The 18,400-nt window shown below is 43.6% G+C and overlaps 2 protein-coding genes and 1 non-coding gene across 7 annotated transcripts; 1 reads left to right on the top strand and 2 right to left on the bottom strand.

Annotated features, from left to right (window-relative positions):
* Positions 1 to 9,089: 9,089 nt before the first annotated feature.
* Positions 9,090 to 9,734, bottom strand: LOC141020737 (uncharacterized). The gene is made up of 2 exons (XM_073495678.1): positions 9,569 to 9,734; positions 9,090 to 9,475 (listed from the first exon to the last, which is right to left on the bottom strand). Exons 1-2 carry the CDS (start codon positions 9,732 to 9,734, stop codon positions 9,090 to 9,092), a joined length of 552 nt encoding a protein of 183 aa, XP_073351779.1.
* LOC120962212 (small nucleolar RNA Z247) lies at positions 9,557 to 9,695 on the bottom strand. The gene has a single exon (XR_005753055.1). It is a non-coding gene; the product is annotated as a small nucleolar RNA Z247 (small nucleolar RNA).
* A 3,595-nt stretch (positions 9,735 to 13,329) lies between the features above and the next one.
* LOC120962022 (uncharacterized) lies at positions 13,330 to 17,899 on the top strand. Of its 5 annotated transcripts, none has more exons than XR_006671155.2 (6): positions 13,337 to 13,905; positions 15,466 to 15,541; positions 15,664 to 15,722; positions 15,841 to 16,098; positions 16,225 to 16,323; positions 17,715 to 17,899. XR_006671155.2 is itself a non-coding variant. In XM_040385782.2 (6 exons), the coding sequence occupies exons 3-6, from the start codon at positions 16,000 to 16,002 to the stop codon at positions 17,784 to 17,786; spliced, it is 357 nt and encodes a 118-aa protein (XP_040241716.1). In that variant the 5' UTR covers positions 13,933 to 15,541; positions 15,664 to 15,722; positions 15,841 to 15,999; the 3' UTR covers positions 17,787 to 17,899. The 5 variants fall into 5 exon arrangements, 1 of the variants encoding a protein (XP_040241716.1); XM_040385782.2 differs by lacking the exon at positions 13,337 to 13,905 and adding an exon at positions 16,964 to 17,050 and having other exon boundaries at positions 13,933 to 15,541; XR_006671153.2 differs by having other exon boundaries at positions 13,330 to 13,905; positions 15,466 to 15,722.
* The last annotated feature ends 501 nt before the right edge of the window (positions 17,900 to 18,400 follow it).

Here is an 18,400-nt window from a genome sequence, read left to right as displayed (position 1 = left end):
ACTTGGTCAAGTTGAGATTACGTTTGAACTCTTCAAAACTCCTTGTACATAAGGCCTTGGTAAAACCATCTGCAACTTGATCTTGAGAGTGAATAAATCGAATGTCCAATTTCTTGGCAGCAGCTCTTTCTCTAGCAAAATGAAAATCAATTTCGATATGTTTGGTCCTTGCATGAAAAACTGGATTAGCAGAAAGGTATGTGGCACCAAGATTGTCACACCATAAACATGGAGCTTGCTTGCAACGTATACCAAGCTCTCTCAACAAGGACTGAACCCAAATGATTTCTGCTGTGGCATTAGCTAATGCTTTATATTCTGCTTCTGTACTAGACCTGGATACAGTAGCTTGTTTCTTTGCACACCAAGGGATTAAATTAGGACCAAAGAAGACTGCAAAACCACCTATTGAGCGCCTATCATCCAGACAACCTGCCCAGTCAGAATCAGAGAATGCACTGACAAGAGTTGATGATGACTTGCTGAATGTTAATCCGATGCTCAAGGTATCTTTAACATATTTAAGTATGCGTTTTGCAGCTGTTAAACGTACTGTAGTAGGTGCATGAAGAAATTGGCATACTTGTTGACAGCAAATGAAATATCAGGTCTAGTCAGAGTTAAGTACTGTGGCGCACCAACCATACTTCTTTACCTGGTGTTGTCCTCTTGATTCAAGAGTTCTACTTCTGACAAGGATAATTTTTCTGTACTAGATAAAGGTGTTGGAGCTGGCTTACAACCGTGCAATCTTGCTCTGGCTACAAGATCAGTTGCATATTTCTCTTGAGAAAAGTGAAGACTATCTCCATTCTTCTTAACTTCAATCCCAAGGAAATAATGCAAGTCTCCTAGATCCTTAAGAGCAAACTCAGAGTTCAAATCCTTTAGCAGTCCTATAACAGCCTGATTTAATGAACTTGTGACGATAATATCATCAACATATATAAGGACAAATATAGAGGTATTTGACTTATTGTAAATAAACATTGAGGTGTCAAACTTAGAAGGAGTAAACCCAAGTGTTTGAAGTTTTGAGCTCAATCTGGAATACCATGCCCTAGGAGCTTGCTTCAGTCCATAGAAAGCCTTATCAAGTTTACACACATGAAAAGGGTTGTTTTTGTCCTCAAACCCAGGAGGTTGTCGCATGAACACTTCCTCTTCCAGAACGCCATGAAGGAACGCATTCTCTACATCTTGTTGCCGTAAACTCCATCCCCTAGACACATCAATAGACAAAACAAGGCGAATAGTAGCAGCCTTCACAACAGGACTGAAGGTGTCCTCATAGTCTATGCCATACCGTTGCTTCAAACCTTTTGCAACGAGTCTAGCTTTATAGCGATCTATGGTTCCATCAGATTTTCTCTTAATTCTATAGACCCACTTGCAATGAATCACGTTTTTACCTTGACATGTAGGAACTAGGTGCCAGGTTTTATTGTTCTGAAGCGCCATGTACTCCTCTTGCATAGCCTTCTTCCACCGTGTATCGCTCAAGGCATCTGCAATAGTAGTTGGTTCATCTGTGGTACAAGCAAGACCAAATTTTATTATGCTTTTATAATTTTTGGGTTGAGTTACTCCCCTTTGAAGCCTTGTTCGTAATGGTGAAGAAGTTGGCACAGAAGGTCCCGAAGGCTGCTCAAGAGATCCCGTAGCAGGAACAGCCGTGGATCCCGAAGGCGACCTGTCAGGTGATACGTCTCCAACGTATCTATAATTTTTGATCCATGCTACTATATTATCTGTTTTGGATGTTTAATGGGCTTTAATATGCTCTTTTATATTATTTTTGGGACTAACCTATTAACCGAGGGGCCAGTGCCAGTTTCTGTTTTTTTTGCCTATTTTAGAGTTTTTCAGAAAAGGAATACCAAACGGAGTCCAAATGGAATGAAACTTTCGCGATGATCTTTCTTGGACCGAAAGCAAACCAGAAGACTTGGAGTTGAAGTCAAGACGCAACGAGGCGTCCATGAGGCAGGAGGGCTCGCAAAGGGGGGGGGGGGTAGGCGCGCCCCCACCCTCGTGGGCCCCTCATAGCTCGACCGACCTAGTTCTTTCGCCTATATACACTCTTATACCCTAAAACACATCAAGGGGAGCCACGAAACCACTTTTCCACCGCCGCAACCTTCTGTACCCTTGAGATCCCATCTTGGGGCCTTTTCCGGCGATCTGCCAGAGGGGGAATTGATCATGGAGGGCTTGTACATCAACACCATTGCCTCTCAGATGAAGCGTGAGTAGTTTACCACAAACCTCTGGGTCCATAGTTATTAGCTAGATGGCTTCTTCTCTCTCTTTGATTCTCAATACAAAGTTCTCCTTGATGTTCTTGGAGATCTATTTGATGTGTTCGCCAAGATCCGATGAATTGTGGATTTATGAACAAGATTATCTATGAATATTATTTGGTTCTTCTCTGAATTCTTATATGCATGATTTGATATCTTTGCAAGTCTCTTTGAATTATCGGTTTAGTTTGTCCTAATAGATTGATCTTTCTTGCCATGGTAGAAGTGCTTAGCTTTGGATTCAATCTTGCGGTGTCCTTTCCAAGTGACAGTAGGGGCAGCAAGGCACGTATTGTATTGTTGCCATCGAGGATAAAAAGATGGGGTTTATATCATATTGCTTGAGTTTATCCCTCAACATCATGTCATCTTGCTTAATGCGTTACACTGTTCTTATGAACTTAATACTCTAGATGCATGCTGGATAGCGGTCGATGTGTGAAGTAATAGTAGTAGATGCAGAATCGTTTCGGTCTACTTGACACACACGTGATGCCTATGTTCATGATCATTGCCTTAGATGTCATCATAATTATGTGCTTTTCTATCAATTGCTCGGCAGTAATTTGTTCACCCACCGTAATACATGCTATCTCGAGAGAAGCCACTAGTGAAACCTATGGCCCCCGGGTCTCTTCCATTATATTGCTTATTGAATCTCGTTTACTATTTTGCAATCTTTACTTTCCAATCTATACAACAAAAATACCAAAAATATTTACTTTACTATCTCTATTAGATTTCACTTTTGCGAATGACCGTGAAGGGATTGACAACCCCTTTATCTCGTTGGTTGCAAGTTCTTGATTGTTTGTACAGGTATTCGGTGACTTGTGCGTCGTCTCCTACTGGATTGATACCTTGGTTCTCATAACTGAGGAAAATACTTACGCTACTTTGCTGCATCACCCTTTCCTCTTCAAGGGAAAACCAACGCAAGCTCAAGAGGTAGCATCAGGCTGGGGCGGCGTAGGTGGACTTTCTGTGGCTGCAGCAGGCGTTGGGCGAAAAGGAACCGATGCAGAGGATCCCGCACCAGCCCCCATATCCGCCGCAGGCTCATGATGAGCAGATGATGTTACGGCCCCGGCCGATCAGCAACAGGGCTCCATGTCGTGCCATGGTGCGCGCCGCACGTAGCAGCACGGGTCATTGCCGAATCGTCCAGGCGCGGGCTGGCCAGCAGAGGGCCATGTGGCGGTAGAGGATTGGTGCGGAGCAGGACGACCCACCGAGCCGCCGTTGGCGTCATGACGCGGCACAGGTCCCGGTGTGGACTGATACGCCGCACCCGGCGCAAATCCCGTAGGAGATTGCAGGACAGACCTGCAGAGAGGGGATCCCGAGGCTGCCACACTGCGATCCCGAGGCTGATTCGCCTCTATACTACTGCTACTTTTTCCAGGGTACATGAAATATTGATTCTGATCAATTTCTTCAGCATTTGCTGCACCGTTTTTTTCTGTTTCATCACAACACTCATGTTCACCATTAGTAAGAGTATTAGTCAATAATTGATCATCAGTATTTAACTCGTCCCCATGGTCAACACCGGTGAGATGAGATGGTAAAAGAAGGATCTCTTTTTGAAGAAGAGCGTCGGCATTTGGATGGAGATGTGCAAAGGGAGAAACAGTTTCATCAAACACAATGTCACGGACGGTGGACACATCCGGGTATTTTACACCTTTGTGTTGTGGATTGTAACCCAGAAAAACACATTGTTTGGATCTAAACATGAGCTTGCGATTATTGTACGGGTGAAGATTGGGCCAACAAGCACACCCAAACACTCGTAAGGAAGTATAGTCGGGTTTGGTGTGAAGCAAACATTCTACCGGAGTTTCACTACTAGGGAAAACACTAGCAGTAGTGCGGGTATTTTGCTTATCAGTAGCGCGGGAGGGCGCGCTACTGATAAGGCGCTACAGCTATTCCTTAGCAGTAGCGCGTGCTACACGCGCTGCTGGTAAGACATATAGCACCAACGTTTGTTCACACCAGCGCTACTGCTAATATAGCTAGTAGTAGCGTGTTTCCTCTCCACCGCTACTAGTATTCTTTTTCTCATCTTTTTAATTTTTAGTGTATTTATACACCGTTATACAAATTTTGGTACAATACCAATTATGAGGCTGTTATATCAATATGTCCATAACAATGTGTCAAATGAAGAAGGTGGATTAGGTTTAAGTGGAGGGAACATGTGGTGCATGTCAAAAGTATACTACTAATCCAAACTTGATCTAGTCTGGACTAGTAGTATTTTCGATGTGCACCACATGTTGCCTCCACTTGAATGTAATCCACCAACACAAGCTATTTAATCATCATCATAGTCATTACCACCAACAAGCTATTTAATCATCATCATAGTCATTACCACCAACAATACACATCATCATCTTCAAACTCATTCTAGCTAGCTAATCACCACCAACACTAGATGCGGTAGCTATCTAATCACCACCAACACTAGCTAATAATAATCATCATAGTCATTACCACCAACACTAGCTATTTAATCATCATAGTCATAGTGTAGCACATCATCATCTTCAAACTCATTTCTAGCTAGCTAATCACTCCTGCTGCTCTCTCTCAGGTAAAATAACATAAAACATGTGTAGCACTCCTCCTTCATCAAGTTGGAGCATGCAGATGAACCTGTCTCCTAATCGTGGGCTGCGCTTCTGATTGCTGCCCCCTAGTACTTCTCTGCACTCCTCCTTCACAGTTTTGGTCCAGTCTTTCACTATTAAGCATTCCTCGCTATTAGAAATCCTGAATGCACTAAAGTGCATTGTAGGATATCTTGGCCGTAAGCTAACAATACTCATGGTACCTTTAGTCTCGATCCCATGAGGCACAACATTCATCGGGAGTCCCTGTTGAAGAATATCGTATAGTAGCATACTTAGCAATGAAGTTTAGCTTAAAAAATAATGTATGCAAAAGATGCACTGAGGACAAATAGTAAAAATCTTACCATCTTTCCTAAATAGATGTGACCGTAGTTCAGTACGAACACTATTGGTCGCACGTTTTCAGTACTAACATTTCTAAGTGCAGGAAGAAAATTTGTCTTGACAGTATGAAGTCCTCAAGCCATGAAACATAATGACTTATCTCCTCGCAGTTTAGTTCAGCCCCGGGACAGTAGTAGGTCATGTCTACCAAGCGCTGGACATGTTTGCTTGAACGAAAATAAGCTGACAATAGAAATTAGTTGTCAACTATTTTTGAATAAACAATATCAAAGACATAAATATGGTTGAGAAACTCACATAATGGTATAACTGGAGGCGTCTGCACATCGACCCAGATGTCGATATTACCTTCAATATCATCTTCCGGACGAATATCAAAGGTGATCACCATATTAGGCTCAAATGCATAAGTCTTGCATAGTGCTCGCCAAGTTTTGCATCCAAAATAGGTGTAGTCGTCTGCGTTGTATAATTTTGCATGGAAAATACAACCATGCTCGGTCTTCAAGTAAACTTTCTTTACCTCCATAGTACGACTGAAACCTATCTTATCCAATACAAAAACTCTTGCATGGCAGGGGATACGCTACTAGAATAGTAAAAAAAATTAAATTATAAGTTGAAGCAAATGAAGCAGATGTCATGCTTAATTAGAAAAAAGACTTGTCGTTGTGACTTACTGTATCCACTTCGAAGTTCACGTCCAGCTTGATGCTGGAGCGCCTATCATTATCTAGGAAGATTCCGTCGCACAGGCCGCGTTCGTCTTCGCAGTATTTGCAAATATCGAAATCCTTTTCGTCGTTAGACATTTCCTATGTTCATAGTTGAAACATTAATTGAAAATCGATCGAAGATAACTACCAGGATACTCAACACACAAATCCGGGGCACTTGATATTTCCTACGTATTCTGGCACAAGTCATGCCAAAATTCACGGAAAAATCCGGCATGACCTTTGCTAAAATAGGACATATCGAGCGCCTGAAATTTGCCGGAACGGAAATGAATCAACACTCCGGCAAAACATAGGCCACTCGGACGTGTAACCTGCAAACATGACCGGCCACTTGGGCAAGCACATATCCTATTTGAGCAACACAAGATATACATTTCAAAATATCTTATAGGACTCATATTAGCATGCATTCAAATTATCATGCATTCAATAAGCAAAAGTAAGTCACCTCATGCGTCCGTACATCGTCGAATATTATCAATAATACATCCCGAATAGTATCATACATATAACATCACTAATACAACTAAAACCCTAGCGCACGACGGGTATCGGCACGGGTGGTGGACACCCACAGAGAAGGAACCATCACAGGATCATAGCTCCAGTGAGATCCCTGGAGAACTTGCCAGGTATTGGAGAACCTGTGCTCCAACGCAAACAAGTGGCGACGGACGTGCGCATCCTCCTCACTGACATGGTGACGCACCACCTCCGCGGGGTCCTCGAGCCTCTGGACCATCACTGGCCCACGCGACCGCCACCAAAGAAGGTTCGGGTCAACGACGGGCTGGCTCCTCACCAACCTGCGCCCCCCAGTAGGTAGCGCCTCCCAGTACCACCCCGGCGGAGCCCAGTGCCGAACATGGCCCATCTGGTGACGCAGGTGTCCTCCACCGACTCAACGACGAGGATGCAGGATAGGCATCGTCGACGTCGATGCGGGAAAAATTGCTTTAACTAAAAAAATAACAACAAGTTCTTACTAACTAGTTCTATTAATTCAACTAGTTCCTACTAAAAATAAACTTACTATGAATAAAAATAAACTAGTACCTAATTAGTACCTAGTTCTTACTAACTAATTAGTACCTAGGAACTACTGCCCTAATTACCATCTAATTTGATGAACCTAGGGGTGGAAAGTGGCAGCGGATATTCCAATTATCCAACTTAAAAGTGAAATAAGTGGTCAAATTTTACTCGTTTTATTATGCATTACACTAGTGTTTATTCATCATCTAAGAAAACATCATCTAAGAAAACATCCCAGCCGCATCCGTATCCGATTCATTTCCACCCATAGAGGAACCCTAACTAATTTGATGCGACTAAAATTTGAAGAACCCTATCTAGGCAGAGGTAGGGGTGGGGGAGGAGCAGGCGTGCTCACCTCGGGTGCCTGCGGCGAGAGAGGGGCAGGCGGCGTCGAGGTCAGGGTCGGGGCTCGGGCGCGCGGCGGAGGGCGGCGTCGAGGTCGGGGTCGGGGGCGGCGTCCAATCCAGGGTCGGGGACGGCGTCGAGGGTGTGCGGAGAGCGACGGGAGAGCGCGCGGCGGCCGACGGGCGACGGCGGCGGCGACAGCGGGAGGAGTTTGATTTGGGGGAAGTGGTCGTGGGGAAGAACGACCGCGCGATTAAGTCAGAAGTAGCAGTAGCGCGTTCCAGGAAATACGCTACTGCTAAGCTAGCTACAGAGTTTTCCTCGATACGCGCTACTGCTATTCCTTTCTCTTTTTCCCCCTTTTCATTTATTTTTCTTCACATTTTATTTTTTTCCTTTCACCTTTTTCTATTTCTTTCATTTTCATTTACTTTTCTATTTGCTTTCCATTTAATTTTATTTCCTTTAGCAGTAGCGCATTGCATCGTACACGCGCTGCTACAAAGCAAGTAGCGGTAGCGTAGTTCTACGTAGATCGCTACTACTATGTGTAGCCTATCGGCTAAGCCGTGGGAATTTTAGTAGTAGCGCTTTTATCTTCAGGCATGCTACTGCTACAACTGTATCTGTAGCGCCGTTTACAGCGGCGCGCTACTGCTACTTAGCACCAACGTGTTTTTTTGACACGCGCTACAGCTAAAGTTCTGTGTATAAGGTTTTCCCTAGTAGTGTTTCATTATTGATGACACGACTAGGCAATATGTTAATAAGATGAACTGCGGTGAGAAACGCTTCATCCGAGAACTTTAGTGGCATGGATGCAGCAGCAAGCAAGGCAAGACCTACTTCAACGATGTGCCTATGCTTACGCTCGGCAGATCCATTCTGCTGATGAGCATGAGGACAAGACACATGGTGAGATATGCCAATTTGTTGGAAGAATGAGTTTAGATTTCTGTATTCTCCTCCCCAATTAGATTCGAGAGCTAGAATTTTGCAATTAAATTTTCTTTCTACGAGTGCTTGAAAATTGTGAAACACTTGAAATACATCAGATTGTTTCTTAAGAAGATAGATCCATGTGTATTTGCTGTAGTCATCGATAAAACTAACGTAATAGGAGTGTCTTCCAACAGAAGTAGGGGCAGGCCCCCAAACATCAGAAAATATAAGCTGGAGAGGTTTGGTAGAAACACTTGTAGACACAGGATAAGGTAATTGATGACTCTTAGCACGTTGACATGAATCACAAATTGTTTCACAACTACGCTCACCAACAAAAGGGAGCTTATTTTTCCTAAGCACTTGATTGATCAAAGAAAAAGATGCATGCCCTAATCTATCATGCCACCGTGTTGACGAAACTTTGGTGACACCTAGGCTTGTTTATTCAATCTCCTAAGCTCCAGAATCAACGGGTAAAGCCCTCGAAAGCATCTACTTTGATATAGGATTTTCTTCGTGACCTGATCCTTGATCAAAAAGAAGAACGGGTGAAATTCAAGAAAGACATGGTTATCAAGGGCAATGCGATGAACGGAAAGGAGATTTTTCGAGGCACTAGGAATATGCAAAATTCTTCTAAGATGGATTTTTCTATGGGGAGTTTTAAATACTGAGTGACCAATATGGCTAATTCTCATACCTTCTCCATTGGTAGTGTGAACTTGGTCCTATCCACAGTACTTTTCACGTACGGTCACCTTCTCCAGGTCGCCTGTAATGTGGTTTGTCGCGCCGCTGTCCACATACCAGTTGGTATCGACGCCGTAGGAGCCTTCTGCCGCTGCTGCAACTTTCTCATCTTGGGAAGATTCTTTATCTTCTTCAAACCGGTACCAGCAATCCCTTGCTGTGTGGCCTGGCTTGCCACAGATTTGGCAGTGCGTGACATCTGCGCCCTCGCGAGGCTTGCCAGAAGAGTTGCGGCGCCCCCTGTTGTTGTTGTAGAAGGGCCACCCGCCGCCGCCACTGTTGGAGGAGTTGCCACCGCTGCTGTTGCCTCCACCCGATGGCTTGCCCTTGTTGTGCGGTTGCTCGCAGTAGCAAGAGCCGCCACCTCCGCGGCCGCGGAAGGCCGCGTTAGCAGAAGACTTGAAGCCTCCACCAGAGCCCGTCCCGTTGTAGAGAGCAAGGAGCTAATCAAAGCTGCTCATCTGAGCGAAGAGGTCGTCGAGGCTGATGGGCTCGGTGCGGGCGTCGTTGGCGGAGATGAGAGGCTGATACTCCATGTCGAGGCCGACGGTGATGTAGGAGGACAGTTCATCATCACCGATCAGCTTTCCCGTGGCTGCAAGCTCATCTGCGAGTGATCGCATGTGAGCAAAGTACGCTTCCACCGTTTGCGTGCCCTTTTGCGCCGTGGAGGGTCACTACAAGAAATATGTCAACTAGTGACCTTCTGTTAGTGACCCTGGAAGAATTGGCCATAGATCTATGACCATTTGAGACCAATTGGTCAAAAGCTGTTCGGGGGGCTCCAAACCCTAAACCATTGCGACCATTTTTGGTCAGAAAGGTTGTAATTTCCTTACACGAAATGGTCATAAAGCAAACAGCGTTGGTCCGCTGGCTTATTTCTAGTTGTTAACGACCAATATAGATGGTCATAGCCTTGTAAATTGTGGTGGGTTGCGATGACTAGGCGCCATCTCATCAGTTTTGCCTATGTGTAATGGCCATGTGTCAATTTTTGCACTAGGTTGTGAAGCAACCTATATTTCTGTTATTCCAAAAATTCATATTTCTGTTATTCCAAAAATTCCCAAAAAATTCTCATAAATTGTTTGGATCATATCTTCATCAAATATGTCAAAAACCTACCTTGCCTAGTTCAACAATGTTCATTTTCCTATTCTGTTCAGAGCAACACTTTGTGAAGGAAGTGTTATTTATATATTCTTGATTTCCCTAAAAATTTGTGAAGACATTCTTCTTAGTATATGACCATCCTCAGCCAAAACTCACGCCCATTGGCCATGTTTATTTCCCGTATCGCTAATCAAACACTTGGCTGCTAATTCATGTTTGAGCATAGTTCGGTCTCCTCATGAGAATTTTATGTTATAATTTTCTTCCTAGCACCTACCAGGGGAGTGCCCAATCCACTAGACATTCCTAGTCCGCCCAGAACGCATGGCAACACCACGGTCACGCGGTGACCACGCGATGGGCATGCGAGCTTACGCGCTCTACAGTTGGGGCCCTCGGCCACCATCCAAACCTCGATGTATCGCCACGAAACCATGTATTTATGACTAAATAGGTACTTATGTACCTAGTAATGATTTTTGGAAAAAATAAAGAGCAAACTATGAGGCAGCTGCAGTTCAAATTTGACCCGCTTCCTACTGAATCGACAGGAATTTGTCTTTTTCACCAGAGGTGGATCAAAACTTTTGACACCCAACCATTTTGTCAATTGTGCATTAAATATGGCCTAGTATTTTATAAAATTGATTAGGTCCAATTTTGCAACAAATATATGGTAGGTCCTTCACAAAAAAACTCATTTCGGGCACTCGGAAAATGGAAAATGTATTTTCCATGCAAAGAAAATGAAAACTCCGTTAGGAAACATTGTTTGGAATTCCAAGATTCACACCCTTGTGCACAATATAAGATCATTTGAACAAACTATGCCATGAATGTGGCCATAAGATTGATCATTTGACTTGAAAGCCATGAATCTTCATGCATGATAGCTCATTTCTGAGAAAACTTTTTAAAAATAATTGCCGTATTACAAGTTTATAATTTTTCCTGATAACTTGGTCACATATAATGACACAATGCGAAGGTTTTCCAATTTTTTGATTTTTTTTGAATTTTTATGCCCATTTCAAAATGCGGTCAAAACAGCGGGAATGACCGTTCCTAGCTAGTGGTTGAATCTTGGATTTTTTTTGGTGTTTCTCTGATTAAATAGATACTTATGTACCTACAAATGATTTTTGGAAAAAAAATAAAGAGCAAACTATAAGGCAGCTGCAGTTCAAAATTAACCCGTTTCTAACTGAATCGGCGGAAATTTGTCTTTTTCACCAGAGGTGGATAAAAACTTTTTACACCCAACCATTTTGTCAATTGTGCATTAAATATGTCCTAGTATTTTAGAAAATTGATTTGGTACAATTTTGCAACAAATATATTATAGGTCCTTCACAAAAAAACTCATTTTGGGCACTCGAAAAATGGAAAATGATTTTTTCGTCCAAAGAAAATGAAAATTCCCTTAGGCAACATTGTTTTCCATTCTAAGATGCACCCTTGTGCACAATATGAGATCATTTGAACAAACTAAGTCATGAATGTGGCCATAAGATTGATCATTTGGCTTGAAAGCCATGAATCTTCAGGCATGATAGCTTGTTTCTGAGAACACTTTTTTAAAATAATCGCCGTATTACAAATTTATAATTTTTCCTGATAACTTGGTCACATATAATGACACAATGCGAAGGTTTTCCAAATTTTTTAATTTTTTTGAATTTTTTATGCCCGTTTCAAAATGCGGTCAAAACGGCGGGCACGACTATTCCTAGCTAGTGGTTGAATCTTTGAATTTTTTTGGTGTTTCTCTGATTAAATAGATACTTATGTACCTAGAAAGGATTTTTGGAAAAAATAAAGAGCAAACTATGAGGCATTTGCAGTTCAAATTTGACCCGTTTCCAACTGAATCGGCGGAAATTTGTCTATTTCACCAGAGGTGGATAAAAACTTTTGACACCTAACCATTTGGTCAATTGTGCATTAGAAAATTTATTTGGTACAATTTTGCAACAAATATATTATAGGTCCTTCACAAAAAAACTCATTTTGGGCACTCGAAAAATGGAAAATGAATTTTTCGTCCAAAGAAAATGAAAACTTCCTTGGGCAACATTGTCTGCCATTCCAAGATGCACCCTTGTGCACAATATGAGATGATTTGAACAAACTATGTCATGAATGTGGCCATAAAATTGATCATTTGGCTTGAAAGCCATGAATCTTCACACTTGATAGCTCGTTTTGTGAGAACACTTTTTTTAAAAGAATTGCCGTATTACAAGTTTATAATTATTGCTGGTAACTTGGCCACATATAATGACACAATGCGAAGGTTTCCCAATTTTTTGATTTTTTTGAATTTTTTATGCCCGTTTCAAAATGCAGTCGAAACGGCGGGAATAACCATTCCTAGCTAGTGGTTGAATCTTGGATTTTTTTGGTGTTTCTCTGATTTAATAGATACTTATGTACCTAGAAATGATTTTTGGAAAAAATAAAGAGAAAACTATAAGGCAGCTGCAATTCAAATTTGACCTGTTTCCAACTGAATCGGCGGAAATTTGTCTTTTTCACGAGAGGTGGATCAAAACTTTTTACACCCAACCATTTGGTCAATTGTGCATTAAATATGTCCTAGTATTTTAGAAAATTAATTTGGTACAATTTTGCAACAAATATATTATAGGTCCTTCAAAAAAAACTTATTTTGGGCACTCAAAAAATGATTAAAAATAGCTAGAAAGATCAAAAATACATACAAATTGATGCTCGTCCATAAAATGTGGTCTAACTTGAGTGAAAATTTGTGTAATGCCCTTTTGCAAAATATTTTTGATAGCCGCTTCACAAAATAGCTCTATCTTTAGTACTTGAAAATTATTTTAAATCATAGATTATCGGACCAATCAGAACACTTCTCACGGATCACCCCACTCTATCTGATCTGAACCGTCCACACCAGACGGATCCAACGTCTCTCACTCACCTCTCAGCAGGCCAACCCAAACCCTAGCAGCCCGCGGTCGCGTCTCTCACCCCTCTCCTAGATCCAGATCGACGACGACGTCCCTCCGTTGCCGCCCCCTCCTTCCCCGCTCCCCACCCCGTCGGCGCTCTCACCCACCCATCGGCGGCCTCGCTCCGAAAATACGCTCTCCTCACCGCCGCCGATGCCCCACCACCATCCCCCTCCCCTCACCCGCCCCCACCTTCTCTACTTACCTAACCAGATCCAGCCGGCCAGGCGGCAGCGGCCATGGTTTTGGCTTCTCTCCGGGCAGATTCCTCCCTCCCCTCGTCGTCTTCATACGAGGATGGACGCCCTGCCTGCCGATGCTCCCCCATATATACCCCGCTCCTCCAGCCCCACACCACCTGCCCTCGCCATCGCCGCCGACAAGCCCCTCCTCCGCGCCGCCGACCACCACCCGAGATCCGCCCTTCCCCGATGAGCTGGGGACGGATCCGGTGAAGACCTCGCGGCTGGTGTCGAAGGGGCGCTGCTGCATGCCGGTGGCGCAGGACCCCGTAGGCGCAGGCGCGGACGCCACCTCGTCCCACCACAACCGCGACCGGCACAAGAAGTCCTCCTCCGCCAACGCCAACGACGCTGCCTCCACGGTCCCGTCTCCGCCCCGGCCCCGGCGCCGCCCACGCCGACCCCTGGCTTCGTCCCCCCGCCGGACGCCGTCGTCCGCCTCTCCGCAATCCTCGGTAAGCATCCCCTCCCCTCCCCTGCCCTTGCGCGTGCGTTTTCCGTCTGATTGCCGTCGGTCGAGTCCTAGGTGGTAGCCAGATTGCTGTCCAAAGTTTGATTCTCCGTCCGACTCTATTCGGATGGATCGCGCATGGCATGGGCGCCCATCAATCCGTGTCCCCCGTGCTCCGGATTTAGGATGCAGTCGCAGGAGAATGATGATTAGACTATATACAGAGTCAGCACGCATGTAGAATGGGCTCGGCCAATTTGCTGTCTCCCGACTTGTCCACGTCGCGGCTGGCTCAATCGCCCCGTGACTTGTACATGCTCCTTTTCTGGCATGCCACGAGGTCGAGGCCCTGGTATTTCTTTTTTTGCCATGCACGCGCCAGCATGTCTGCCTGCCTGCCTGCCCGTGCCGCGCCAGGCCATTGCTGCAACACCACTGCTCTGTTCTACCAGTGTTAATAATAAGTGTGTCTGTGTGAGTGTATCCTGCTGAACCTGACAGCAGCCACCATTGTTAGTGCAAGTGATTTTGCATGCTACTTACTCATTTGTCCCACGAGTTTTCATCGGTCTGCATAGGGTTTGATACATGCATTGCATTACTCGGAAACTTGTGTCACTAGCGTCCCAGTAAGTTTGGTGTTTACAATATTCATATTGTGTGATGATGAGTTTGTGTCACTCTGCATGCATGCCGAGTTCTGCACAAGCATTGCTTTGCTACTCTGCTTCCGTTCCTTGCTGCTGCTGCTGCTGGTAATCACTCTGGCAGTACAAGCCTTTTCGATGATACATCGTCAACAATCATCTCAGATTGTGGGAACTCCTGCAAAACAGCAGCAGTCTCTCGGACAAGCTGGGTCACCGGGATGGTTTCCTGCATTTGGAAATGAATAATAATTAGGAAACATATATTTGCTAGGGATGAAATTGTAGTCCCAATCTCTGATTCACTGCAAATTGCAGTCCTAATCTCTGCGATTGTTGATAAATGGATGAAATTCTAGTGTATCACTACAATCATCTCTTAAGGTTCCTTACATTTTGGTTCAGAGCACGGACGACATCTGATGTTCAGACCATAAATTGACTACTGTGTAACATTATGGTCGATGCCTTTTCTTTTTTTAATCATCCCTGGTTCCATTATATCAGAATGAAACCCGAGTAGTACAAAGTCCATCTAAATTAGTTACTACAGTATGCCTTATGCTCATGTTGATTTATTTATTTTGCGCTCTTTTGCAGTTCTAAATTGATGAGTGAGTGATCTAGTAGCAGCTAGCTAACTGCCTGTAGATTGTAACCCTGTTATGGGATGTGTGGTTGCGCATGCGTTCTGCATTGTCAAATGTGTTCTCTGTTGTCACACATGTATGCGATGTTGTTCATAGTTTTTATATTTGTTGTCATGCGATGCGGTCACTGAATTGCTCAAATTTGCTGGCCAAGTACTATGTAGTGTTGTTCTATGCTAGGCTACCAGGCTAGGTAACTTCTGTATCAAAATCATGGGTTCTAATCTTTACTATTATCTGCTTTGGATCAACAATGATGCGTCACAGGTGGTAGTTAGTAGAGTCGGACTTGGTGCTGCATTGCCCAGTTATTAGCTACTCGATCTGTTCCTCACAGCATGGGGTCAGCACTTTACCTCAACTTGTCTGCATTTTCTCTCACACACTAGACTTGCTCATCCATAACATAATGGCAGTGCGTGAGTGAGTCATAACATAACATAATGGCTTTGTATGTTATGGTAGTGTGCTTGCTCTCCGTGCTCTGCTTTCGCTTGGAGAAGAGAAGAGTAGAGCAGAGCAGGGTAAGTAAAACAAACAACACTTGTTTGCAGCTAATGCGTACAAACACACTAGCAGCTTTACCTGAATGAAATTCTTCAATCTTTCCAATTCTGATGATTTTTTAACTGTATATTTCAGAAATCCAAGGGAAGTAGTATTTCAGAAGAAGTGGTGTGTGACAACACGTCCGATGCTCCGGTCCTAAAGCTCTTTGGGAAGACGGTTGTTGTGAACGAATCACATCAGCTGTCAAGCCGACGGTGGTGAGGACACCGAGTTCGTCGAGGAGGAGCAGGGATGGCGCAGGCGGTGGAGGAGTGGTACCAGCAGATGCCCATCATCACGCGCTCCTACCTCACCGCCGCCGTCCTCACCACCGTCGGCTGCACCCTCGAGGTACGCGTCACCCTGCGCCCACTGTAGTTCACCCGTGGGGGTGGGCCTCTGGCCGTTCGCGGCGCGATCTGGTGCTTCTTCTGCTGAGTCGAGTCGATGACCTAGTGATTGATTGATTGATTGCAGATCATCTTGTCGTACCACCTGTACCTGAACCCCAAGCTGGTGGTGCAACACTACCGGATTGGTGCCTCGTCACCAACTTCCTCTACTTCCGCAAGATGGGTATGTCTGTCCATAAACGACGCTCGCCTCCTATCCACTCCCTGGTCCAAGTGCAAGGCGTTGTGAAATTCAGTAGGTTGGCATGGCGTAGGGCTAGGTTTGCCGAGGCTGCGTAGATTCATTCATGCAAGTGTTGTGAATGGACGAACGATCAATAGCTCTTGATGTATCAAACATTGCATCCTACTGATGTCTACTGGTTGAGCACAACTAAGAGTATTGTGTGCAATTATTTGCATATTGAAAAGCATGCTCTATATTATTTTGTCACATGCACTTTGGTCTATATATGATGGGAGATTTTGTACATGAACAAAAGAAACAAAGGTAAAACTGTATTTATCACTTTGCATAACCTCAGTTTATTTACATGCACACGCACACACATTTGACTGCTGAGTGTTTGAATTATTGGAATGTGGGGGTTGGTCTGTTTATTCCCATGCTCTTTGCTGGTTTGGGGACTGGTGTGTTATTTGTTGGGAAGAAAAATGGAGCTGATAATTTGTTAGGCTATTCAAAACCTGGAAGGAAGATGAGTACTTTGGTTATTGATAATTTGTAGTCATGCTAACAGGATTTACAACTATTGTTTGATTCAAACCTTTGTTCTTTTTCTTGGTGTTTACACGATGAGTAGAGGCTGGTCGAATTCTCGATGTCCTACATTGCCGGCAACCCCAGAATGTGCGACACTGAATTCGACAAGCTCAAGCTCATACTCAAGGTACCCCCAGCCTGGGTTATGATTCAAATTTACTTGTTTATATTTATTCAAATTCATCTATTTACATGGCGGAGCGGTCAACAGACGTTTCCTTCATGCAACAGTTTAAGTTGTGATTTCGCTTCCAATTAAATCTGTTGTGAATGTGTTTTATATAATTGAATCTGAACAAAATTTATTCCTGCTGCTTGTGAGGATCTGGGGTTTATTTGTTTCCTGATATTTTGATGTTTGCGTAACCTAGCATCGGTCTTTGTATGTCAATTCTAAGAATTTTACTTGTTTATATTAGCACTGCTTGTAGCGTACCTGGGACATGATCATATTGAGGAACCATTTTTATCCTGCTTAGATTCTTCATTATATTTGAGTTGCATAGTGATTGGGTCACTTCCTAGCCTTAATTTATTTTTCGTCGTGTTTGTTTGTGTGCATGTTCAAGCGACTATTGCTGGTGTGCTAAAAGTTGCTTAGAGCTCATGTAGGTTAGTAATTAAACACAATTGAACATATTCATGAAAATTCTGTTTAGTGGGTGGATGGCTTCTAGTTGTAAATGCCATTTTCAACAAATTGAACTTATTTGAAGAAGACACCACATATTCATTCATCTGTTGTAACGCCAAGTTTGGTCTATTAACGTGCCGTCGATTTTATGCTGCAGATCTGTATGAACCAAGATTTGGAAGCTGGGAAGCTGGGGAATTCGAAGTTTGAAGAGACCTGGAGTATATAGACTGATTGCCATTTGTATGTGTTATATGATGATGTAACACACTGATTCTGCTATTGTATGATGTATCAAACTGATTTTGGGTATTATTTGAAGTGTTGCGTGTGTTCTTTGTCTGTTCCCATTGGAATATTGGTTTATTTATTTACTAGCAAATTGAAATTTGAAGAAAATGACCGAGACAACTGGGACCAACTTACCAAAAGAACCTGACAATTGGGACCCATCATTAAAAAAAGAAATACTTGATCTGCTGAACCAAAAAGGCCACAACCAGAAAATAAAAAAGGCTTAATTGTTGGGCTCGGCCCATGTAGTTGAAAAAAACTGAAAGAAAAATAACTAATAAATGGGCTGAATTAATGGGCTCGGCCCATATAGACACCTAATCGGACCGGGCTGAATCTTATCAGTGACCTTTTCAATTGGTCGCAATTTGCCACGTCAGATTGCCACGTCGGATCCGACGTGGCCTGGGTAGACAGCCAGTGACCAAAACAGAAGGTCATAGGTTCAACGACCTTTTGTTTTAGTCGTAAATGTCTACGACCTTATCCCGAAGAAGGTCGTTAATTTCAGTTTACGACTGCCAGCTTTTGACCTTCTGTTTTTTGTCA

Source organism: Aegilops tauschii, chromosome 3 (genome assembly GCF_002575655.3).
Source record: "Aegilops tauschii subsp. strangulata cultivar AL8/78 chromosome 3, Aet v6.0, whole genome shotgun sequence".
Classification (NCBI taxonomy): domain Eukaryota; kingdom Viridiplantae; phylum Streptophyta; class Magnoliopsida; order Poales; family Poaceae; genus Aegilops; species Aegilops tauschii.
This window is presented reverse-complemented; position numbering and strand designations above follow the sequence as displayed.